Source organism: Tenrec ecaudatus, chromosome 2 (genome assembly GCF_050624435.1).
Source record: "Tenrec ecaudatus isolate mTenEca1 chromosome 2, mTenEca1.hap1, whole genome shotgun sequence".
NCBI lineage: Eukaryota > Metazoa > Chordata > Mammalia > Afrosoricida > Tenrecidae > Tenrec > Tenrec ecaudatus.
In genome coordinates, this window is record NC_134531.1 from 138,025,312 (window position 1) to 138,050,821 (window position 25,510).

The window sequence follows — 25,510 nt, forward strand, 5'->3', positions numbered from 1 at the left end:
TGATCCAAATTCTACCTTGCAAGTCTGACTAGGACAGAGGATGTACACTGGTACAGATAGGAACTGGAAACAAAGGGAATCCAGGGAGGATGGATGATACCTTCAGGACCAGTGATGTGAGTAGCGATACGGGGAGGGTAGAGGGAGAGTGGGTTGGAAAGAGGGAACAGATTACAAGGATCTACATGTGATCTCATCCCTGGGGGACAGACAACAGAAAAGTGGGTGAAGGGATACGTCGGACAGGGCAAGATATGACAAAGTAATAATTTATAAATTATCAAGGGCTCATGAGGGAAGGAGAAGCGGGGAGGTAGGGTAAGAAATGAGGACCTGATGCCAAAGGATTTAGTGGAGAACAAATGATTTGAGAATGATGAGGGCAATGAATGTACACATGTGCTTTACACAATTGATGTATGTATGGATTATGATAATAGTTGTATGAGCCCCTAATAAAGATTTCTTTAAAAGTATTAGTCTTAAATAAAATGGCGAACAGATAGTAGATGCTTGATTTGTGAGCACAAACTGGGAATTTTGTTTAACTGCAAGCGTTGCAATCTATGCACAATTTTTCCCCTTCAGTTTAACTGGCAAAATTACTTAGAGAGGCAACAAATATAGTAAAATGTGCTTGAATAGTAATTTATTAATTTTACCCGTCAATTGATACACTATGTGTGAAGCCTTTCCTAAGATGTTACTCATAATCATTAAAAACAGTTGATTCTGAAAACTTACAATTATAGGTTCCTTAAATGCATTACGCATATTTAAATTTTTAAAATAGCTCGTATTTGTCAATTTTCTCATAAAATATTAAGACTTAATTTTCACAGTTCTTGCTATATTTAACCCAAACCAAGATTTTTCTATGAATGATATCTCTTTACAAAAAGCTTAAGAGACATCAAAGAACAATGGGACCTTAAACCAAGTACTCTCGTTACAAGAGTGTTTTACTTTAATAATGTGCAGCATTTTGCTGTTAACCTGTCATGCTAGATTTCAAATGTTTACAGACCACAGTCGATCAATCTGAGTTGTACATATACGCAGTAGACTGTCATATGTGACCAGTTACCAGATAAACAGGCATAGGCACAACAATCAACTATAAAAATGGCAAAAGGCCATCTTGAAGAAAGCTAAATTTCAGTAGAAGCTGATAGCAAGGGCTCAAGAAGAAAGTAAATGTTTAGAAAATAATGATGGCAAAACATCTGTACAAATATGCTTGATACAAGTGATGTATAAGAGCTTCCAATAAAATCGTTAAAAAATTTCCCCCATAAATGGCAACTAGCATTGCCCTAATTTTCTGCAGACACACACACAAATCCTGAGCAGATAACTGTTTTTCCCCCACCTTCATTCTCCCTTTGAGTGGTACCTTTGATTCCATGCTACAACCAAAAGGTATTTGTAAACTTGGCTACTTGCTTTTCTGCTACACCGAATTTATCAAAAGGCACCAAGAAATTTAAGATCTTTTGTCCCTTTTTAGACTCCTCTAAAGTGATTCCCTTGACAAAAGTCTAACTGGAAGAACTTAAGGAACTGAGAAAAAAATGAGCATCAAAAAGTTCCTAGAAAATGGACAGCTACTGTGGAAAGTGATAGAGATGGTGCTTCCTCGAACAACTAGCAATAGAAATTCCTTACAAGAATCCCTCTGCTGAGCATCTGCTCAAATGTAAGACTCAGGTAAATGAAGAAGACATTAAAGGTGTCAAGGATTTCATCCTGCTTGGATCCAACATCAATGTTCAAAAAAGCAACAGTCAAGAGATGGAGCTATGTGTCACACTGGGCCCACCTGCTGCACAAGACCTCTTTAGAGTGTTGAAAAGCCAGGATGTTAACTGAAGGGCGAAGGGTGCCTCCTGACTCAAGCCATGGTATTTTTAATTGCTACATCTAGACACTGAATAAGGAAGAACAAAGAACTGATGCACTTGAACTGTGGTGCTGGAGAAGAATACTGAAAGTATTGTGGGCTGTCAAAAGGGCCTTGGTAGAAGCATGACCAGAGTGATACTCCGAGACAAGGATGGTGAGACTCTGTCTCATGTATTGTGGACATGTTGGCAGGAGAGACCAAAAAAAGGCCCTCAGTGATTGAGACTGTGGCTGCAACACTGCTCAAGCGTAGGAATAATGTGAGGATGGCACAGGCCGGCAGTGTTTCTTTCTGTTGCGCACAGCAGGGTCACTGTGAGTTGGAACGGACTCAATGGCACCTTACAATAAAACTGGTAGCAGGAACAGGGATGTGCACACCCATGCCATGTTCACTGCAGCAATGTTCCCAACAAGATGAACACAAGATAAATGTCTATCAATAGCCCCTGCCCCTGGCGGCGGCAGATTAAAAAAAAAGTCTATCAATAAAGAAAATGGATAAAGAAGCTTTGGTACACCTGGAGGTTGGAGAGAGGGTGGGGTGGAAAGGGGGAATAGATTACAAGGATCTACATGTGACCTCCTCCCTGGGGGATGGACAACAGAAAAGTGGGTGACTGGAGATGCCAGACAGTGTAAGCTATGACAAAATAATAATTTTTTTCAAAATAATAATTTATAAATCATCAAGGGTTCATGAGGGAGAGGAGAGCTGGCTGGGAGGGGTAAAAAATGAGGTGCTGTTTTGAGAATGATGTTGCCACAATGGATGTATGGATGGATTATGATAAGTTGTAAGAGCCCCCAATAAAATTATTTAAAAGAAGGAAAGAAACTAGTACACTCAATAGAATACTATGCATTGAAAAACAAACAAGCACAACAATGACAAACCATGAAGCACTTCATGACCTGGCTGGCGAACATATGATGAGTGAGATTGTAAAAGGGGAAACGATCCATCCACAGGAAAGGGAAGAAGGAAATCTAGGGGGGAGGCAGAGAGGGAGGGAGGAGGTACACTGCTGGGTGGTTTGAATAAATGTTTCGACTATGGAATACAAAGTTAATGATCAGAAATGTAAACCTCCACTAAGTTACAATTTTGAAAAAAGTTCCTAGAAAAGTTCCAGTATCTTTCAACTCCATTTTTCCATGAACTTTTTGAAGCCCCCGCATATAATAGAGCAACTTTATTTGTACCATGTGAAAGGTGTAAATACATTAAGTTCCTTGAACTTTCTTTTAGAATAAGAAGCCAGAAAAGCTTTAGGAACAGACATAAAAATAGATAAGTTCATAGTAAATATGTATTAAATCTTACATATATATCACAGAGCCCAAAGCAATAGAAATCAAATATCATCCTTAAGACAGATGGATACGTATCATTAACAAATAACAAAATAATGCATTAATTCACAGTAGAATTAATGTTTCACCACAAAAACAGATGTACTGGATTTCAACTTTGATTCATTTTTAATGATAAAAAATCCAAACCAAACTCCACCTTAAAATAATCTTTATATAGATATAAATTATTAATAATGTTCTCACAATGTAAAACCTTTAGAAACTTTTGAACTCCAGACATGTTGACCAGTTATCCTTTGGGCCTTAACATACTTAAAACACATTCTGAGAATCACATCCATGTTTTCAGTCCGTCAGTCCAGCAGGGAGGAGTCATTCTACTTCTTTTTCTTCTTCCTGGGTGGCTCATCCTCTGAGCTGCTGTGTGTGCTGCTGCTGCTGCTGCTGCTGCTGCTGCTGGAGGAGCTGGAGTCCGAGTCCGAGTCAGAGGAGGAGTCAGAGCTTGTGGAGGAGGCAGACGATGAGGAGCTAGAGGAGCTTTCTTCACTGTCACTGTCCTCCGAGGAAGATGAGGTAGACGTGTCTTCGCCATCGGATGAAGATTCACTGGCTGAACTGGCACTGCTATCGCTACTGGAACTGGTTACGCTCTTAGCCCTGGAAGGCATGAGGAGTTACATGTATGGAAAGCCGACATTTGATCGACGTTGAAAAGCGATGTCCTACACATGAGAGAGAGCTTCCAAAAAGTTGGTGGAAAAGTTCCATTATCTTTTAGTTTTAGTATCTATTAGTTTTCCACAAACTTCTTGTAGCTCCCTACACCACTCTATCCCATCCTCCCGTAAGCACACACACTGTGGCTTTGCTAGCATCTTATTCCAAAATTTGAGGCTTTGAGAATTGGCTTAACGCTATAAACTCTACTCCCCTTTCAAGATTTTTGCTTGTTACTTCAGAAATCTAAATCCCTTGGAAGGAAGATAAGTGTTTCCATTACATTACGTCCCAGAGTGAATAATGTTAAAATAAAACTGCAGAGCAACAAATGGGTCTAGTCAAGCCTCATGCAAAATGGTAAATTCTTAACTACGTTACACCAGACACAGCTGGCCAACACTTTCTTTTTTTTTTTTTTAACATTTTCTTACCAATCTACTAATATTTATTATTCTGAGCCCAGTGAAGATAATTAAAAGTGTTTACTAAGTCAAGCTATAAGACTCTAGAAAGTTGGAGAAATGAAGGTTTAAATCCTCTGACAGAAAACAAGAGTGTATCAGAAAACAGGATGGTACTTTGATCAATTACTAGCAACAGACATCGGACTGAATCTTGTAACTATTATTTTAAAATCACTTTCCCATCCCTCCAACTACTGTCACATGTTAATTATCAAGTATGAAATACTTAGAAAGCCACACATACCTTTTTTTCTTGGTCTTTCTTTCCGCATTAGTTTCTGCAATGCTATAAACACAAAGGGGCGGGGGAGTTCCTGTGAATAACAGCGTGATTATACAGTTCACACATACGGGCTAGTACCCCAAAGAGTTTCATACTGGGTAAACACTGTGCCTGCAGCAACATGTCATTAGAGTACAGGAGTCTTCACTATACTTAAGGGGCGGTTTCCTACTGTAGTCTGAATACGATCGAGGCAGCCAAATTTACCAGCACTTAAGCAAAACAGATTTTAAGACCTGTACCTTGAAAGCAACTTTGTTAAAATGGTCAGCAATGACTTTAAAATAAAGATGACAAGGGGCAGAGGCTAGAGAAAGGGAAGCAGAATCAGCAGAACAAACTCATGAGCATGTTCACACAGGAACACTGTATCCAATGCCAACGATCGAGCTGTGTAGAAATTGCTACGTGGGAACTTAGACTGCTCTGTAGACCTGCCCGGAAACTCAGCAGCATATGAAAAATAAGAACAAAAGTTAAACAAAAGTTAACTGAAGCCACCCACTGGACTTCCTTTTAGTTTTCAACTTTTTAAAATCAACAACTAAATGAACATTTAGCAGAGCAAACAAGGACAAAGCAATAGCTGTGATTTCAGCTTCCAGAGTCAAATTATAAACCGACATTTCATATAAAAAGAAACTTTAAACATAATCATGGACATTATCACATTATCATGAACAAAGTCCAATGATCTTTGTAATGAAATGCACAAATGCCTTGCTATTATATTTCTGCTGAACGTCTGTAATTACACCAGGTTTAGTTTACAGGATCACCTCTTTCACTAGAGTCCTGTCCAGTAATCTTAATGGTTCTGCGTTTTAAACTTTTCTACATTTCCTCTCATTCCTATTTCCTGAGTTTTCAAACATAAATATGTCCTTATGTAAAGTTGCCTTACACAATGGAATTATTTATTCAACTAACATTTTGTCTGTGTTCACGGAAATTCATACATATAGACTGTTTTAACATTCAACCAAAATAAGCAGTCTTAATGTAATTTCCTGTACTCCTATGTATCTTGAAGACCAATATACCTGTGTGACAAAATAGAGCAGAAAAGCAAAAATGCTAAAATGAAATTATTCATTCTCTGAAATCTCTTCTTTAGGATAGTGTTTTTGAAATGCATTTTGCTTATGTGCCTACTAATAAATTTTGAAAGATGATGTTTACTCTCTGCTGTATTTTTTAGCTTAACTGTCGAACTAAGACAGACTAGGAAAAAGGAATTGGATATTTACTTCTCAGAAAACACTGGCCCGTGAAAACCTTGGGGAAAGCAGCTGAACATTATTTGATATGGTGTCAGGAGATGGTGTCAAATGATTTAAAAGAAAAAAGAGTTTAAAAAAAGAGTTGAAAAGTGGAATGCATAAAGTATGAATCTAGAAAAATTGAGGAAACCATAATATTCCTGTCTGCTTCCTATTCATTTCTCCTTCTAGGAAATGACTACTGTTATCAATTATTTATATATCCAAATATAATGCGATTCCTTTCTTATCAAGCATAAATATGGCATATCACATATATACTGTTCTCTACCTTGCTTTTAGGTGCCCTAATGGTCCAGCCAGGGACGCACTGAGAAACGTTTAAGAGCAGACTCTGCAGATAGTTTGATTGGCTGAAACCTAACTTTTTTTTTCACTTATTACTTGTGACTCTTTTTTTTAAACATTTTTTGGGGGTTTCTTACAGTTCTTATCACAATTCAAACAGACATCCACTGTGTCAAGCACATTTGTACATATGTTGTCATCATCATTTTTAAAACATTTTCTTTCTACTCGAGCCCTTGGTATCAGCTCATTTCTCCCCTCCCCCTGGAGCCCTTGATAATTTATTTTTTAAAATTTCCCCCATGTCTTACACCTACCACTGTCTCCCTTCACCCACTTTTCTGTTGTCCATCCCCCTAGGAAGATATATGTAGATCACTGTGATCAGTTTCCCCTTCCTCCCCCTGCCTTCCCCTTATCCTCTTGGTGTATCTATTCTCATGATTGGTCCCGAGGGGGTTAGCTTTCCTGGATTCCCTATGCTTTTATCTATAGCAATGTACATACTCTGGTCTAGCCAGACTTGTAAGGCAGAATTGAGGTTATGATAGTAGGGGGCGGGGGAGGAGAGCAAGTCAAATGTTTCATTGGTGCTATACTGCACTCTGACTGGCTCGTCTCTTCCTGTAACCCTTCTGTAAGAGGGTGTCCGTCGGGGCAGGGAATGTATGGATGTGCTTTATACAATTGATGTATGTATATGTATGGATTGTGGTAAGAGTTGTATGAGTCCCTAATAAAATGTAAAAGAAGAAAAGAGAAAAAAATGATTAGGGCAAAGACTGTACAGATGTGCTTTATACAATTGATGTATGTATATATATGAACTGTGAAAAGAATTGTATGAGCCCCAATAAATTGTTAAAATTAAAAAAAAAAAAAAAAAAGAGGGTGTCCGTCAAAATGTCTACAGGTGGGCTTTGAGTCTCCACCCTATCCTCCCCCTTATTCACATTGATAACTTGTGTTAATCTTGTGCGAGCAAGGTACTTAACCTCACGGTCCCTCCGCTTCTTCAAGTATAAAATGAGAATAATAACAGTTTTGAACTTAATAGCATAGATGTGCAGCTTGCTCACATGAAGCATAAGAGTAATATTATCACTTAAATCTGGACACTCTCCATGGGATACCTAGTGCTTTATTAAACTCTATAGTATAAATTAAAAAATAATGTTTGGATACCACATGTAAACATACCTTTGTTGTAATAATAATCTGTTTTCTTTTTCCTTTAAAGCTTTCTTTAGTTCTGCTGTTCTCGAAGGCCTATGCAGGTATTTTCTTTTTCCTTTGCATTCATAAGTCCAATGTCCAAATTCTAAGCATTTCTGACATCTTACATGTTGCTTATTTGCTTCCCTGTAGAGCAAAAAAATAGAATGCAAAGGTTAAAATTCAAACTTGTGACATTATTGGCCGAAAAGTATCCCAAACCAAACTCACTGCCATCAAGTAGATTCTGACTCCGCGACCACACGCCGTAAGCCAGGGCAGACCTGCCCTGTGCATGTGTAAGGCTATGACTCTCTCTAGGAGTAGAAAGCCTCATCTCTCTCCCACAGAGCAACTATGCTTTCTAACTGCTACCTGTGGTTAGCAGCTCACCACGAAACCCCTTATGGCACCGAAGCTCCTTCTGAAAAGCATGCCCAACACAAATATGAGATGGCATGTACTTTTGGGGCCTAGTTAGTACATTAGGACATTACCTTGGTAAGGACTAGTGGAGTCAGGCAGAACTGAGTTTACATCTTGGCTCAAATCCATTCAAGAACTGGCAAACTGTAATTCAGACCAATCCTCTAGCTCAGATTCAAAATAGAAGTTCAAAATATTTTTTAAAATCCACGGAGGTAGCAGAGAAATAGCAAGGAATAAAGAACACAGACATTTAAAATAGAAGGGTCAATACTGAACTTAAGTAAATTCTGCCTAAAGACATTTGCCCATCTAAAGAAGCTAGGGAAAGAGGTAAACTTTTGTGTTCAGAATTAGGATTCTGAAGGGTGTTACCTTAGAAATAAACCAAACCTCCTGTAAGCTGCAGTCCAGCGTTTGGCCATCTGAGAATCCTAGAAACATCTTAATCCTTGAATGTGAGACTGAGACGCAGCAAAAGAAAAATATGAGAAAGAACTGAAAAGGGAGGAATGAAACTCATTCCTCACTGATGACATATAATTAAGGGCATGCATAATACACAAGAATCTTCAGAGGTGTTTTCAAATCATTAGAATTGGTGAGTTTTAGATCAGGGGTCAATACGCTTATTTTATGGTGACTATTTTAGGTTCTGAGGACTAAGGCCAAAGTGAAGCGACCATGTAGGCATTTCTACACAAGAGCGCACATATAGACGTATCCAAAGTGAAACAAATTTAGGAGGCTGAAGACAGGGAGCCCAGGCTCAATGTGCAGGGAAGATAATCACAGAGTAAATAGTGGGAACAGTGTAGTTACAGAACTTCTGATGGAGAGGAAGTCAAGTAGATTTCGAGATAGAAGAGACGGTTTTACACTTAAGAAAGTAATGTCATAGGATAACCTCAAAGGAAATGAATGCGCTGATAAAAATAAAGAAGCCCTGGTGGTGGAGGGGCTACAACGGCCTGCAGGAAAGCAGGCATCTTGACACCACCAGCTGCTCCGAGGCAGAGAGACAGGTTTCCTACTCAGTCTTGCAAACACATAGGGGCGGTTCTACCCTGTTCTATAGGGTCGTGAGTAGGCATCCACCCAATGGTATTGCGTTTGAATTTTTTTAGTTGATCAAAATTTTAAAAACTGGAAATGATAATGATCTAGTAAACACAAATACAGCAGCAATGAAGAAAATGAAAATGACAAGAAAATCCACAAGCAAAATGAACTCAACACAGAAAATACAAAATACAGAAAGCAGCAGCACCACAAAACAAATAGCAATGAGTCATAAATTTATCCTTCACAATTATAGACTATAAATGAGTTAAATGCACCATCAAGAACAAAAGAGAAGCAGAATGAATAAGAAAACAGGACGTATCAATGTGCTGCCTACAAAAGACACACATTAGACCCAAAGACAAAAATAGCTGGAAATATACGTATTGCTACAGCAATCCAGGGAAGCACGGCTAACAGTATTAACTTCTCATGGAAAAGCCTTTCAGCAAAACCTAGCCTAAGAGACAACGAAGGACATACAGTGACTGAACAATCAAGAGAACATAATCATAATAAATTCCTACTTACCCCATGAGAGAGCCTCAAAATCGATTAATCAAATATACAGAATTGAAGAGAGAAATAGACACCTCTACAGATGGTGATACACCACTTTCAATAAAGGAAACAACAACTAGGAAGAAACTCAACAAAGACAGAAAAACTAACCTGACACTGAAAAGAAATTGGACAAAATCCATCCTATGTTATAAACACACAACAAACTACAAGATGAATTCCTCAGTGTGGTGAAATCTACTTACTGTTCCTAAGGCTGTTGTGAGAGGCTTTCTAAGAGGCCGTGTTGAAATTCAAACACCAAACACGCATCAAGGGTCTGTTCTGGTTTGCCACCTAAATATGATGGCAGCTCTTTCTTTCTTTTTTTATTCAATCATTTTATTGGGGGCTCCTACAATTCTTATCACAATCCATATCTACATCCATTGTGTCAAGAACATATGTACATTTGCTGCTATCATCATTCTCAAAACATTTGCCTTCTAACTGAACCCTTAATATCTGCTGCTCTTTTACCCCCCTCCCCACTACCTCATGAACTCTTCATCATTCATATATTATTATTATTATTTTGTCATATATTACACTGTCTGACGTCTCCCCCTGCCCTCTTCTCTGCTGTCCCTCCCCCAGGGAGGAGGCTATATGTAGATTCCTGTAATCAGTTCCCTCTTTCTACCCTGCATTCTCTCCACCCTTCAGGTATCACCACTCTCATCACTGGTTCTGGAGGAGTCATCTGTCCTGGATTCCCTGTGTTTCCAGTTGCTATCTGTACCAATGTACATCTGGTCTAGCCAGATTTGCAAGGTATTATTGGGATCATGATAGTGGGGTGGAGGAAGTATTTAAGAACTAGAGGAAAGTTGTATATTTCATCGTTGCTACCCTGCACCCTGCCTGGTTCATCTCCTCCCCACAACCCCTCAGCAAGGGGTGTCCAGTTGGCTAGCATTGGGCTTTGAGTCTCTACTCTGCACTCACCCACATTTTCAATGATATGATTTTTGTTTTTTAACAATTTATTGGGGCTGATACAATTCTTTTCACAGTTCATACATATACATACATCAATTGTATAAAGCACATCTGTACAGTCTTTGCCCTAATCATTTTTTTTCTCTTTTCTTCTTTTACATTTTATTAGGGACTCAAACAACTCTTACCACAATCCATACATATACATACATCAATTGTATAAAGCACATCCATACATTCCCTGCCCCAATTGTGCAACTGACTAAGACCCACACTTTTCATTTAAGATTCTTGCAACTGTAACATATGTCACAGTATCTCTTAATAGAATAACGTATTCTTGTATTGAGGGAGTACTTGAGTGGAGGCCCAATGTCCATCTGCTGCCTTAATACTAAACCTCTAAATATATGCACAGAGATCTGTTTCCCCACACTCATATAAATATATGTATATATGTACATGCCAGTCTTTGGACCTCTATAAATACAAAATCCCCCTGCTTTGAGTTTATCCACCTCCGCACACCCTCACTCCTGTTATTAAGTATCACATTACCCACGACATACACATCATAATGTACAGTTTTAATGCTATCACTCTAGAAATGCTACTCTTTGCGGGAAGAACACTCTTTTAAAAGAATAAGGAAGGGGATTCACATTGCCTGACTTCAAAACATTCTCAAAGCTCTATCAGAAACCAAAACTACCGTACATGGTAAAAGAATAATTGTATAATCCAATAGATGAGAAGCTACAGTTCAGAAAAACCCTGCACACATCGACTGTCAGCTGGCACTACGATAATTCCGCACAAAGAGTAGTCTCGTCGATACATGGTAATGTGCCAACCGGATCTCCACATGCCAAGGGATGAAATGGAACCCTTATACTATATATGAAAATTAATTCAAAATGGATCCGTGATCTAAATATAAGAAATATGCTATAAAATATTAGAAGAAAACAAAGGGCAATGCTTTAATACCTAGGTGTATGTGTGTTTGTTTTCAGTTTATGGAAATATTTATTTGACCAAATTGTAGAAAAGAGATACTGTGACATATGTTACAGTTGCAAGAATCTTAAATGAAAAGTGTGGGTCTTAGTCAGTTGCACAATCGATAGTGTATGTCGTGGGTAATGTGATACTTAATAACAGGAGTGAGGGTGTGCGGAGGTGGATAAACTCAAAGCAGGGGGATTTTGGCCAGGGCTGTAAACTTGACTTGGCCCCCACTCTGATGGGAAATGGGGAATGTTTCAGCTCTGACATGCTAACCAGAAAGCAGAAATATAACCGAGCCAACCTGTGCAGCCGCGTCTACAATGCCAAAGCCAGTTTAATCAGGAGTTCAAGACCTAATATTGACAATGGATTGTTAGCTATGACAGCAAAAGCATGCACAAGGAAAGATAAAACAAATTCCATCAAAATGGAAAAAAATTGGTGCATCATAGGACTTCAACAAGAAAGTGAAAAGATTCAAGTAGAAAGCAAATGTTTTGAGAGTGATGATGGCAACAAATGTACAAATGTGCCTGACACAATGCAGATGTATATATGGATTGTGATGAGGTGTACGAGCCCCCCAAAAATGATTAAAAAAAGAAAGTAAAAAGACAATCTGCAGACGAGGAGACAATATTTGGGAACCATATAACTGATAAGAGTTTACTATCTAGGACATATAAGGAACTTTTAAAAGTCACCAACAAAATAATAAACTCAGTCAAAAAATGGGGAAAGGCCTGGCACAGACATTTATCCATAGGTCTATAAATGATCAACTAGCACATGAAGAAGCTCAATATCTTTAGTTGTGAGGAAAATGCTCTAAAAAACTACAATCAGATATCACTCATTGCCACTGAGTCAATTCCAACTCAGAGCGGAACTATCGAGCTATTGAGCAGAATAGAAAGAACTGTTTCCTTTGCGTTTCCAAGACGAAATCTCTACAGGAGTAGAATGTCTCTTTTTCTGCTGCTCATACCCACTAAAATGGCTTTTTTTTCTTTCTATTTTTTTAAATCATTTTATTGGGGGCTTTTAAGCTCTTTTTTTTAAAACAATTTATTGGGGCTCATACAATTCTTATCACAGTTCATACATATACATACATCAATTGTATAAAGCACATCCATACATTCCCTGCCCCAATCATTCTCAAAGCATTTGCTCTCCACTTAAGCCCCTTGCATCAGGTCCTCTTTTTTTTTTCCCCTCCCTCCCCTTTCCCCCCTCCCTCATGTGCCCTTGGTAATTTATACATCGTTATTTTGTCATATCTTGCCCTATCCGGAGTCTCCCTTCCCCCCTTCTCTGCTGTCCCTCTCCCAGGGAAGAGGTCACATGTGGATCCTTGTAATCAGTTCCCCCTTTCCAACCCACTCACCCTCCACTCTCCCAGCATCGCCCCTCCCACCCTTGGTCCTGAAGGTATCATCCACCCTGGATTCCCTGCGCCTCCAGCCCTCCTATGCGCCCGTGCGCAGCCTCTGTCCTATCCAGCCCTCCTATGCGCCAGTGCACAGCCTCTGTCCTATCCAGCCCTCCTATGCGCCAGTGCACAGCCTCTGTCCTATCCAGCCCTCCTATGCGCCCGTGCGCAGCCTCTGTAAAACGGCTACCATCAGGAAAAGAGCAGAAGAAAGTAAGCACTGCTAGCAAGGATATGGAGAAACTAGAAGCTCTATCCATTCCTGGTGAGAAGGGAAAGTGGTGGGGACACCATAGAAAACAGTTGGCAGTACCTAAAACAAACAACTCCACATACCTCTGTCATCCCACTCCTACATATGCACCCAAGAACCTTTAGAGACTCATAATGAGTCTATCCAGCAATGTCCATTGCAGCATTATGCACAACAGCCAAAAGGGCAAAAGAGTTCATCAAACAGATGAATGAGTAAAGCAAAACAGATACATACACTGAGTGCCATTCAGTCATAAGATATTAAGTTCTGATACAAATGATGATGTAGATGAATCTTGCAAACAGGCTGAGTGAAGTAAGCCACACACCAAAGGACAATGTCATATGACTGAACTTATATGAAATGCTTCACATAGGCAAAGGTGCCAAAACGAAAGTTTCTAAGTGGCTGATGGTAAGAGGCAATGGGCTGTTATTACATACAGGATACTGAGTGTGCTTAGGATGATGAAAAACATTTGAAAACAGATTGTGGTAATAGGTGCAAAATACGGTAAATGTAACCAAGATAACTGAATTGTGCATTTAAAAGGGCTGTTTACTACTATTTAAAAAATAAAAAGGACCAATGTTCCAGGTAACAAATCAAGACGACTTAAGGGGGGAGGGGTTGACACAATCTTTGAAGGCTCAGAAAAAGGAAGGGTAAAATCACTAACTAGAAGGCAGACCCTATTAACCAGGTGAGGGAAAAGCAACATACAATAAGGTGATGTCAGCACAAGATGACCAAGGTAAAGGAAGACACTGGGAGAACCCCAGAAAGGCAACAAGGTCAATGCTATTCCTTGAATAATCCTCTGTTGAGTAATAGTAATACGCTATGAGTACATACATGGATAGACATGCAAGCTGAACAGAAGGGGGAAGGTCAAGGAGTCTATAGCTACAACCATCTCAGGTTTAATAAGAGTGGGTGAAGGGAGACATCGGACAGTGTAAGATATGACAAAATAATAATATATCAATTATCAAGGGTTCATGAGAGAGTGGGGAGCAGGGTGGGAAGAGGGGAAATGAGGAGCTGATGCCAGGGGCTTAAGTGAAGAGCAAATGTTTTGAGAATGATGAGGGCAATGAATGTACAAATGTGCTTTACACAAATGATGTATGGATGGATTGTGTTAAGAGTTGGATGAGCCCCTAATAAAATAATTTTAAAAATAAATTAAAAGAGTATTTCTACATAGGTAGTTTTGCAAATGGCAAATGTTGCCAAGAATATATGAGGGTGAGCCAAATAGTATTGCTCTTTGGGTTCTAGTTCATACATGTGTGGGTTTATTGCAAACACAATGTGTTTAAACAGATCTCAGCGATCAATGGATGGCAAATTCCCTCAGTACTATTTCTCATTGGGGTGCCTTCTAAAAAATACATGTCCAATCAAAAGAGTGGCTTCTGAGCGGGATCTGCTGGACCAATTCAAGGGTGAGAGGTCAGCTGGAAAATCATGGCAACTGTAATGGAATTCCAAAGGGGTAACCTTGGACATAGGACAATAATAGGGGGCTATTAGGGAGAAATTTTAAGAAAATAGAAAATAGCACTGCTAAGAAAAAGGCCAGGAAAGTTATAGTAATGAATTCTGCCTATCATGACCACACACCTATTCATTGTCTAGGAAGCAAGAGCTGTCCTACAAGAAGTACCCCATCTACTTGTTTGCCCTTCAGATTTTTCTTTCTAAAATTAAAGTATATGATTGAGTCTCTTGAGGATAACCAACTTGCTGTTTTGACACAGTATCAATTAAAGCATGTAGAAGTAATTACTGGGGGAAGTGGAAACAAGTATCTACCTTGATGTTTTCTGTTTAATTACGGTTTCTGTGAAGGTGTAGTGGTAGTATAGTGGGCTACACGTTGGGCTGCTAACCACAAAGTTAGAAGTTAAGAAACCTCCAGCTGAGCTGTGGGAGAAAGCTCTCCACTCCTGTGAAGAGTCAGTCCTGGAAACCCACAGGTGCTACCCTGTCCTAAAGGGTTGCTATGGGTCAGAATTGACTTGATGAAAGTGAGTTTGGCTTTGGTTTATAGTGAGGGGTAAAGTTATGAAAATTTCTTAGCCATATCAAACACCATGAAGGACTGAGTTGCTGGGCCTGGAGGGAAATCTCCAGGAAATCAAGATTAACTATCATAGCAGTACACAAAAGAGATGTTCTACATCTTAATCTTGTGAACAGCGATTGGTGTCTTACAAGTTTGAGAATGGCCATCAAAGTTCAACTATGGGTCTCTCCCCATGGAGAGCACAGAAGAATGAAGCAAATCAAAGACACAGAGAAACAAAGAGTCGAAGCCTCCATTATCCTCTCACTAGAAGAACTAGATGGTACCGGGCTACCACAGGCAAGTGCATCTGAGAGGATCACAATGGGAGGTCTGGGTAGAGTGTTTGGACTTAAGGCACACTTATAAAAACAAAACAACAGGTTTACTGGTCTGGTGCAGACTGGTAGAACCCCGATGACTATGGCCCTTAGACTCCCTTCATACCTTGAATGGAATGTACCCCGACCCCCGAGGGCCAACTTTCTGCCAAACATCAGGTGAATAAGGTGAGTGAACAATAATGCCAGGGAGGTATGCCTACCTTAGAACCAACCACACGAGATGAGAAGGGCAGCATTTGCCAGGAAGGGCTAGAGAAAGCACACATGGAAATGGTAAACACAAGGGGAAGTAGGAAGCCTTACAGTGTGCACGCAGGAAAAATGTGTAACAAAACAAAATGTGCACTAATTGTTAAATGGTAAACTTATGTGCTCTGTACACTCACATCACAAGTTTAAAAAAAAACACGTTAGGTAGAGATACATTAAAAATAAAGCCTTGTGTTTTTTGGTAATTGGCTTGTTGTTATTCTTTTGTTTTATTTTGTTTTGCTTGGTTTTGCTCTGTCCTGTTTTTGTGCATATTATCTTTGCAGGTCTGTCTAAATAAGATAAGCTGTATGAACAATCTGGAGGAAAAACAATGGGACAGACAGTTCGGGGGGGACATGGGAGAGGGGAAGGTGGAGGAAAAGGAAGTGGTGTTAACAAAGGAAGTGGACAAGGGAACAACAAGTGATCCAAATTGGTGGTGAGGAGGGTGTAGAAGGCCTGGTAGGGCGTGACCAAGGAGAATGTAACAGAGAGGAATTACTGAAACCCTAATAAAAACCGAACATGATAATGGTACAAGAGGAAAGTCAAAGGAAATAGAGGAAAGAGCTAGGATGCAAAGGACCCTTATAGTGGTCTAAATAAAGGCATGTACATATGTAAATATATTTATATGAGGATGGGGAAATAGATCTATGTGCATATATGTATAGGTTTAGTATTAAGGTAGCAGATGGACATTGGGCCTCCACTCAAGTACTCCCTCAATGTAAGAATACTTTGTTTTATTAAATTGGCATTTCATGACGCTCACCTTCCTGACACAATTGCTGAAGACAAAGTGGGTGCATAAGCAAATGTAGCGAAGAAAGCTGATGGTGCCCAGCTATCAAAAGATGTGTTGTCTGAGGTCTTAAAGGCATGAAGGTAAACAAGCGGCCATCTAGCTCAGAAGCAATAAAGCCCACATGGAAGAAGCACACCAGCCTGTGTGACCATGAGGTGCTGAAGGGATCAGCATATCATTGTGTGCCCACCTCCCTGATATGAGCGCTGAAAACAAATGGGTGCATAAGCAAATATGGTGAAGAAAGCTGATAGTGCCCGGCTAGCAAAAGATATAGCATCTGGGGTCTAAAAGGCTTGAAGGTAAACAAGCGGCCATCTAGCTCAGAAGCAACAAAGCCCACATAGAAGAAGCACACCAGCCTGTGCAATCATGAGGTTTCGAAGGGATCAGGTATCAGACATCATCAGAACAAAAAATCGTACCACAGTGAATAAGGGGGGGAGTGCAGAGTGGAGATCCAAAGCACATTTGTAAGCCACTGGACATGCCCTTACAGAAGGGTCTTGGGGAGGGGACGAGACAGTCAGGGTGCAATGTAGCACTGATGAATAATACAACTTTCCTCTAGTTCCTAAATGCTTCCTCTCCCCACCCCACTGTTATGATCTGAATCCTACCTTGCATGTCTGACTAGACCAGAGGATATACATTGGTATAGATGAACTGGAAACACAGGGAATCCAGGGTGGATGATTCCCTCAATACCAGCTGTTTGAGTGGCGATACTGGGAGGGAATAGGGAAGGTAGGTTGGAAAGGGGGAACTGATTTCAAGGATCTACATGTGACCTCCTCCCTGGGGGACATACAACAGAAAAGTGGGTGAAGGGAGACGTGGGACAGAGCGAGATATGACAAAATAATAATTTATAAATTATCAAGGGTTCATGAGGGAGGAGGAATGGGGAGGGAGGCAAAAAAAAATGAGGAGCTGATGCCAGGGGCTTGGGTGGAGAGTAAATGTTTTGAGAATGATGAAGGCAAAGAATGCACAAATGTGCTTTACACAATTGATGTATGTATGGGTTGTAATAGGAGTTGTAAGAGTCCCTAATAAAATGATAAAAAATAAAGTGTTCTTAGAATCTAACAAAAATTTTTAAAAAGGCATGAAGGTAAACAAGCGGCCATCTAGCTCAGAAGCAACAAAGTCCACATGGAAGAAGCACACCAGCCGGCATGATCACGAGGTTCCAAAGGGATCGGTTATCAAGCATCAAAGAACAAAAAATCATTTTACTGTGTGCTCACCTCCATGATACGATCGCTGAAGACAAATGGGTGCATAAGCAAATATGGTGAAGAAAGCTGATGGTGCCCGGCTAGCAAAAGATATAGCATCTGGGGTCTTAAAGGTAAACAAGCGGCCATCTAGCCCAGAAGCAACAAAGCCCACATGGAAGAAGCACACCAGCCTGCATGATCATGAGGTACCAAACGGATCAGTTATCAGACATCAAAGAACAAAAAGTCTTATCATTGTGTCCCTGATATGATCACCGAAGGCAAATATGTGTATAAGCAAATATGGTGAAGAAAGCTGATAGTGCCCGGCTATCAAAAGATATAGCGTCTGGGGTCTTAAAGGTAAACAAGCGGCCATCTAGCTCAGAAGCAACAAAGCCCACATGGAAGAAGCACACCAGCCTGTGCGATCACAAGGTGTCAAGGGATCAGGCATCATCAGAACAAAAACTCTTATCATTGTGAATGAGGGGGAGTGTGGGTGGAGACCCATGGCCCATCTGTAGGCCACTGGACATCCCCTTACAGAAGGGTCTCGGGGAGGAGACGAGCCAGTCTGGGTGCAGTGTAGCAACAATGAAGCATACAAGTTTCCTCTAGTTCCTAAATGGTTCCTCCCCCCACCCCCCTTTACTATCATGATCCCAATACTACCTTAAAAATCTGGCTAGACCAGAGGAATGTAAACTGGTACAGATAGGAAATGGAAACACAGGGAATCCCAGGACAAGTGATCCCTTCAGGACCAGTGGTGAGAGTGGTGATACCAGAAGGGTAGAGGAAGGATGGGGTGGAAAGGGGGAATCTATTACAAGGATCTACATATAACCGCCTCCCTGAGGGAAGGACAGCAGAAAAGTGGGTGAAGGGAGATCTTAGACAGTGTAAAATATGGCAAAATAATCATTTATCAACTATCAAGGGTTCAAGAGGGAGAGGAGCAGGGAGGGAGGGGGGAAATGAGCAGCTCATGCCAGGGGCTTAAGTGGAGAGCAAATGTTTTGAGAATGATGAGGGCAATGAATGTACAAATGTGCTTGACACACAATGGATGTATATATGAATTGTGATAAGAATTGTAGGAGCTACCAATAAAATTATTTAATATATTATTATTATTTCAGCTCAACACAAACTGATAGATTCGAAAAGTGTAACATGACTGAAGGTCCTCAAGCCCAAGCTTAGATGACTACTCTGGCCACTAAAGAGAAAATAATGGGATCCAGTGGAGTTTAGTAGATCATGGACAATGTCAAGACACTACAATTGACTTACATATGAACAGGTGCAATTATCATTTACAAGTGAAAATAACCCTAGACGATGTAGTCTTCTTGGGACCAAAGGAGAGTCTATCCAAGTACGGGAGCTAACACCCAAAGGCCAAGTCTGTGAGAAAGAAAGGGGAATATGCGATCCTGGTGACATCATTTAGCCTAAAACCTATTATACTCTCAATCGAGATCTCTGAATTATATGGCTTCAAAACCCTCTTCCACCAAGCTTACTGCTCCAACTCCCATTCTTTACACATTCTTTTTGAGCCCCCTCCCCCACCCCCTTATAAAATGATAGTGGGAGAAGGGAAAGAACAAGGTGCTAAGAAAAGAGAGGAAGTTAAAACAAACAGACATATGTTGACTTGTACATTATAAGGAGCCCTGGTGGTTCAGTGGATTATGCCTGGAGCTGCTAACCAGGAGGCTGGCAACTGAAGCTTGAGGGAGATAATTAAGAAGTCTGTTTCAGTCATCAGGCGAAATACGGGGCAGACAGTTTGCATGTGCAGGGTGGCAGAGAAGGCTTTCCAAGAAAGGGATATGTGGGATGTCCCTTGCGTGTCTGCCACAAACTGCTGTAAATCTCCGTTTGCTCACTAGCCACCATGGCCTTGCTTTCGGATGTTCAAAAGTCACAGTAGTTCCAGCCTCAGAGCAATTGTGTGACTGCCTGGATAAATTTCACTAAATCCTGTTCTGACTGGCTCTTTTCTCATCCTGACAAGCTCTGTTTCAACACCACCTTTTGAGAGACACCTTTTCAGTCCACCTGAACTGGGCCTTTCATTTTTACACACCACACCATTGTCATCAAATGACTCCAATTCAGAGTGACCCTCTATGACAAGGCAAACCCACAGGGTTTCCAAGACGGTGAATCTTTAGAGAAGCAGATTGCCAAAGAAATCGGGTGGGTCTGAAACCCTGACCGTGGGTTAGCAGCTCAGCATTAACCGCAGCACCAGAAGCCTCCTTTCTTCGCACTTTACCTTCTACCTTTGAAGCTTGCATGGCTTACTTTATTTACTTTCCTTCTACCAACCAGCCCCACCACTGGAAAGCAGAGATTCGATCTAGAACATCTTTTTCGTTCGTCAGGTTCTGACTCAGAGCAGTAGGGCCTGATCAGATGTTTGCTGGTGTAGTTAAGGAATGGTAGAAAGTTTGGAAGGAAAGTTGCAGTCATGCTGTTGGGAGGATGTCTATGGAGATGGGGCTCAAAATGTCCGCTGGGCTGGGGCTGCTTGGGGGCTGAAGGCTTGGGGTTGTCGGACGAAGTTTCAGGCCACCTCTGGCAAAAATGTAGGGTCGGTGAGTAGTCAAAGAGACAGCGTGGAGGCACGAAACCACTTAGAGACCAACTCCTGAGCTTCCCCCTTCCTTCAGGGAACAAATGCACCGGCTCTCCTCAAACCTACTACTTCTGCCCCACTCGGTGGCCCAAACGCGAACGTGGACTCTGCTGAAAAATTGCCACCACGGAGGAAGCCCTAGTGGCGCCGAGAGTTAGCCACTGGGCTGTTTAACCCCAAGGTGCGTGGTTCAAAGCCACCAGCAGCTCTGCAGGATAAAGTGTCAGCCCGCTCCCGTGCGATTGCAGCCTCAGAAACCCTAGGGAGCAAGTCTACTCTGCCCTGAAGGTTCGCGATCGACGCGCCGGCCATGGGCTCGGTTTTTGTTTGGGGGCAACCAAACTTACCGCCCGGGGCCCCTCGGGAACAGGCTAGGGTTAAAGAAACGTCCACCCACCGCCAGTCCTCACTAGGGGTCCCGGGAGGGGGCCCGCACCCCGGCGGCCACTCGTCACCCGGGAGTCGGCACTTCCCGCCCTCAGCCCTCCCCGGGGCCGGAGCGGGCCCTCACTTACGCCTGTCTTCGGGCTATCAGTCGATGCATGGGAGTGGCCATCTTGGCGCAGCGCGGAAGCGCCGCGCAGGATCCTGGGAAACTCCTCCGAGGGGCGGAGACTGTCCCCGGGCGGCGCGCGTGGGCGGGGCCAGGCGGCTCTGCTCGGCGGGCGGCGCGGGGCGGGGTCTGCGCCGGGTGGCCCCGGATTGGAGGGAGGCGCGGAGGCAGGCTGTTTGGCCAAAACGAGTTGCGAAGGATGCACGTACGTTTATTGCGTGGATGAGGCAGGCGAGAACATCCCGGATGGAGGAACTGCACCTACAAAGAGGGATGAAACCGTGTAGTTTTCTCACCTGTGATCGTTAATCGAAAGAGTGATTTTAACAAGCCATTAGGCAAACGAATGTAAATTATTATTATTTTAATGTATTTCACGGCCATGTTTTAAGGACCAATGAGATTACATAAATAAAATGTGGACATTAAATTTACTTCTGTGCTAGTGAGGAATTTAGGATATATGACAGATTTTTTAAAACTTTTAAAATCATTGGGGCTCATATAACTCTCATCACAATCCACACATACATCAATCGTGTGAATCACACTTATACATTCGTTGCCCACATCATTCTCAGAATTCTTGCTTTCCGCTTGGGCTCTTGGAATCAGCTCCTCATTTTCCTTACCCTACCCTACCTTCCCTTAAATTATCTTATTGGTGGGTCATACAACTCTTATCACAGTCCATACATACATTCATTGTCTCAAGCACATTTGTACATATGTTACCATCATCATTTTCAAAGCATTTATTTCTACTTGAACAATTGGTAATAGCTCATTTTCCCCTCCCTCCCCCTCTCTTCCTCATTAACCCTTAATAATTTATAAATTATTATTTTTTCATGTATTACACTGTGCGATGTATCTCTACAAGGTATCAGGTATCAAAGAACAAAAAATCTTATCATTCTTAATGAGGGGGAATGCAAAGTGGAGATCCAAAGCCCATCTGTAGGTAACAGGGCACCACCTTACAGAAGGGTCTCAGGGAGGAGACAAGCCAGTCACGGTGCAGTGTAGCAATGGTAAAACATATAACTTTCCTCTAATTCTTAAATGCTTCCTCCTCCCCGCCCCCCTATCATGATCTCAATTCTACCTTACAAATCTGACTAGACCAGAGGATACAGATAGGAACTGGAAACACAGGGAATCCAGGATGGATGATCCCTTCAGGACCAGTGGTGAGTGGAGATACTGGGAGGGTGGAGGGAAGGTGGGTATAGATTGGGAACCTATTATAAGGATCTGCATATAAAGTCCTCTCTGGGGGACGGACAACAGAAAAGTGGGTGAAGGGTGATGTCGGACAGTGTAAGACATGACAAAATATTAATTTATAAGTTATCAAGGGTTCATGAAGGAGGGGGAGCAGAGAGGGAGGGGGGAAATAAGGAATTGATAGCAAAGGCTTAAGTGGAGAGCAAATATTTTGAGAATGATGAGGGTAAAGAATGTACAAATGTGCTTGGCACAATTGATGTATGTATGGATTGTGATAAGAGTTGTATGAGCCCCCAATAAAATGATTTAAAAAAAGAGAGTGTGGGCTGTCGTTAAAGTGTGCCAGGTGAAGTGGAGGGAGATGAGGCTGCCTCCCAAAACAGAGGGGACAAGGCTGCCTTCCTTGCCCAAGGGGCAGAAGAACAGGAGTTGGTAGGGCCAATGGGATAGGACTGCCACTCCAGTGGATTAGGAGAATGGGACCACCCAAAGTCATGGAGCAGTTGCAGTCCCAGTGGGCCTGAGGATGGAGCTGGAGCCCAGGGCTGAGGAGCCTCTACCCAGAATCCTGAGGAGTCTAGAAGACCATTGCCCAAATGAGAGCGTTATTTTCAAGCCTTGAGAGCTAAAACATTTTGTTCTGCTAGGTTTGGGATTTGCTCGGTGATTTTGTTTTTCAGTTTTGTTTCTCTAGATTCTAGAACCACTGCGAGTGGTTCCAAAGGTCTCGTGCTGGGTTCTCTAGAGGTTTAGCTCCAGGAAATGGCTTACTTGGTTGTCAAGGCTGGCAAGTCCGTGGGTCAGAAATCAGACTGGAGAAGACTTACCCTAAGTCTCTGCAGATCAGACAGCAGGCTGCTGGCTCGCTGGCTTCAGAGGCTGACAAATCCAAATCTGCAGGCAAAATGGCAGGCTTCTGGTTCATGCCCCAAGAATCCAAGGGTAGAGGAGGAGTCAGATGCAGGATCCAGACAAGGAAACTATGAGAGTTTTGCTAGAAGTCCATAAATACTGGTTATAGGCCACACATCTGAGGGAATGCCCTTTCCACTGATTGGCTGCTCACAGCAGATCCCCTCATGGAAGAGATGGCATTTTGTCAAATCCAGCATGCGGAATGATTGCATCATTGCCTCTCTGCCAAACTACATCCCAACCAACCATCCACTGAGATTTGAAGCCCAGTGAGGTTGACGCACAACCATCAGAGTTGTCAACTAACTTTAAAAGAAATTCCTTTATAGCAAACATAAAAAGGCAGGAAACAAACAACAAAAAAAGAGATAACAAATTAAAAGAGGAAACAAATGATGTTCTTTGTGTTTATTTGATTACACACCTAGAAAGCCAATGAGAAATAGCTAACACTCCTAGAAAGTTTAACATTGGGCACTGAGTTATAGGGTACAAAAGAGACACTATCTGGACTATAACTTCAAGAGAATATTTATTAAACCTTTTTTTCATTTATTAAGTCTTAAAAGAGACAAAGACACAGATGCATGATCCAGATGAGGGAGGCCACCACCTGCATCCGAGAGTTCACAATGGAGACTTGAGACAAGTAGGGCATGGGTGGAAAAAGGAAACACAAAAGCGCTGTTGGTGGCAGAGTACATCACAGTTAGAGATGAGACCATGGAAATAGGAAGGGGACCATGATTGGGACAAGCACATTGTTAGATAGAAGGGCTTATAAGATTGCTGCAGGGCCTTCCCACCAAAGCAATCAGGATGAAATTGACTATGGGACTCCTTGTGCCAACCCCAGTACAGTAACCTCTGTCACGGACACCCCTAGGCCAGCCACCGAGAGAAGCTGTCCCTCCTGGACCTGACTGAGAGAGGGGTGGAGGCAATCCACTCTCCAAGGCTCTCTGCCTGAGAGCAGGATCATCTACACCCTTGTTTCCTGATCAGAAAGCATTCAATGGAGGCTCAATCTAGGTGGGGCCTCTGTAAATAGCTTCTGGGCTCTGACTGCCATCCACAGGCTTTGCAAAGGAGGGTGCTCAGAATTTAAGCTCTGATACAGGCCAGATGGAAAAAAAGTACAATTACTTGCTTTATTTTACTGGCACGACTGAGCTATGGTCACTCATCCCCTGGAGGCCCATGGGCCCAAGGAACTCACAACCTTGTCCAGGCTAAAATGCACATGCTAAGATTGTGAAAATTTAACAGAGAGCTTTTATATGAACTAGCAATGTATGGATTGTGATAAGAGTTACACAAGCCCCCAATAAAATGATTTTTTTTTCAAAAACCCCAACGAGCTTGAAACATCTAACTTTCCTCTAGATCTTAAATGCTTCCTCCCCCCACTATCATGATCCCAATTCTACCTTACAAATCTGGCTAGACCAGAAGGATGTACACTGGTACAGAGAGCAACTGGAAGCACAGGGAATCCAGGACAGATGACTCCTCCAGGACCAGTGGTGAGAATGACGATGCCTGGAGGGTGGAGGGAATGTGGGGTAGAATGGGGAAACTGACCCCCCAACTATCATGATCCTAATTCTACCTTGCAAGTCTGGCTAGGCCAGAGGATGTACACTAGTACAGATCGGAACTGGAAACACAGGGAATCCAGGGCGGATGATCCCTTCAGGACCAGCAGTGTGAGTGGCGATACTGGGAGGGTAGAGTGTGAGTGGGTTGGAAAGAGGGAACTGATTACAAGGATCTACATGTGACCTCCTCCCTGGGGGACAGACAACAGAAAAGGGGATGAAGGGAGATGTCGGACAGAGCAAGATATGACAAAATAATGATTTATAAATTATCAAGGGCTCATGAGGGAAGGGGGAGCGGGGAGGGAGGGTGAAAAATGAGGACCTGATGCCAGGGGCTTAAGTGTAGAGCAAATGCTTTGAGAATGATGAGGGCAAGGAATGTACAGATGTGCTTTACACAATTGATGTATATATGGATTGTAATAAGAGTTGTATGAGTCCCTAATAAAATGTTTAAAAAAAGGGGGGTGGGAACTGATTACAAGAATCTACATATAGCTTCCTCCCTGGGGGATAGACAGCAGAGAAGAGGGTAGGGGGAGATGTCAGATAGTGTAACATATGACAAAATAATAATTATTTATGAATTATGAAGGGTTCAGGAGGTAGGGGGAGTGGAGAGGGAGGGGGAAAATGAGCAGCCGATATTAAGGGCTCAAGTAGAAGACAAA

General features: G+C 41.9%; 1 protein-coding gene across 1 annotated transcript; it reads right to left on the minus strand.

The window, feature by feature from the left end:
• Positions 1-995: 995 nt before the first annotated feature.
• Positions 996-21,174, minus strand: ZCCHC10 (zinc finger CCHC-type containing 10). Its single transcript, XM_075541541.1, has 4 exons — positions 21,050-21,174; positions 7,464-7,625; positions 4,654-4,695; positions 996-3,882 (listed from the first exon to the last, which is right to left on the minus strand). The coding sequence occupies exons 1-4, from the start codon at positions 21,088-21,090 to the stop codon at positions 3,603-3,605; spliced, it is 525 nt and encodes a 174-aa protein (XP_075397656.1). The 5' UTR covers positions 21,091-21,174; the 3' UTR covers positions 996-3,602.
• Between the last annotated feature and the right edge of the window lie 4,336 nt (positions 21,175-25,510).

Coding starts and splice junctions, on each gene's coding strand:
- ZCCHC10 (XM_075541541.1), bottom strand. CDS start 21,090: ATGGCCACTCCCATGCATCGACTGATAGCCCGAAGACAGGC. Junction 4,696..7,463: donor AGATTATTATTACAACAAAG/GTATGTTTACAT, acceptor TTGTGTTTATAG/CATTGCAGAAACTAATGCGG. Junction 3,883..4,653: donor AGAAAGACCAAGAAAAAAAG/GTATGTGTGGCT, acceptor CATGCCTTCCAG/GGCTAAGAGCGTAACCAGTT.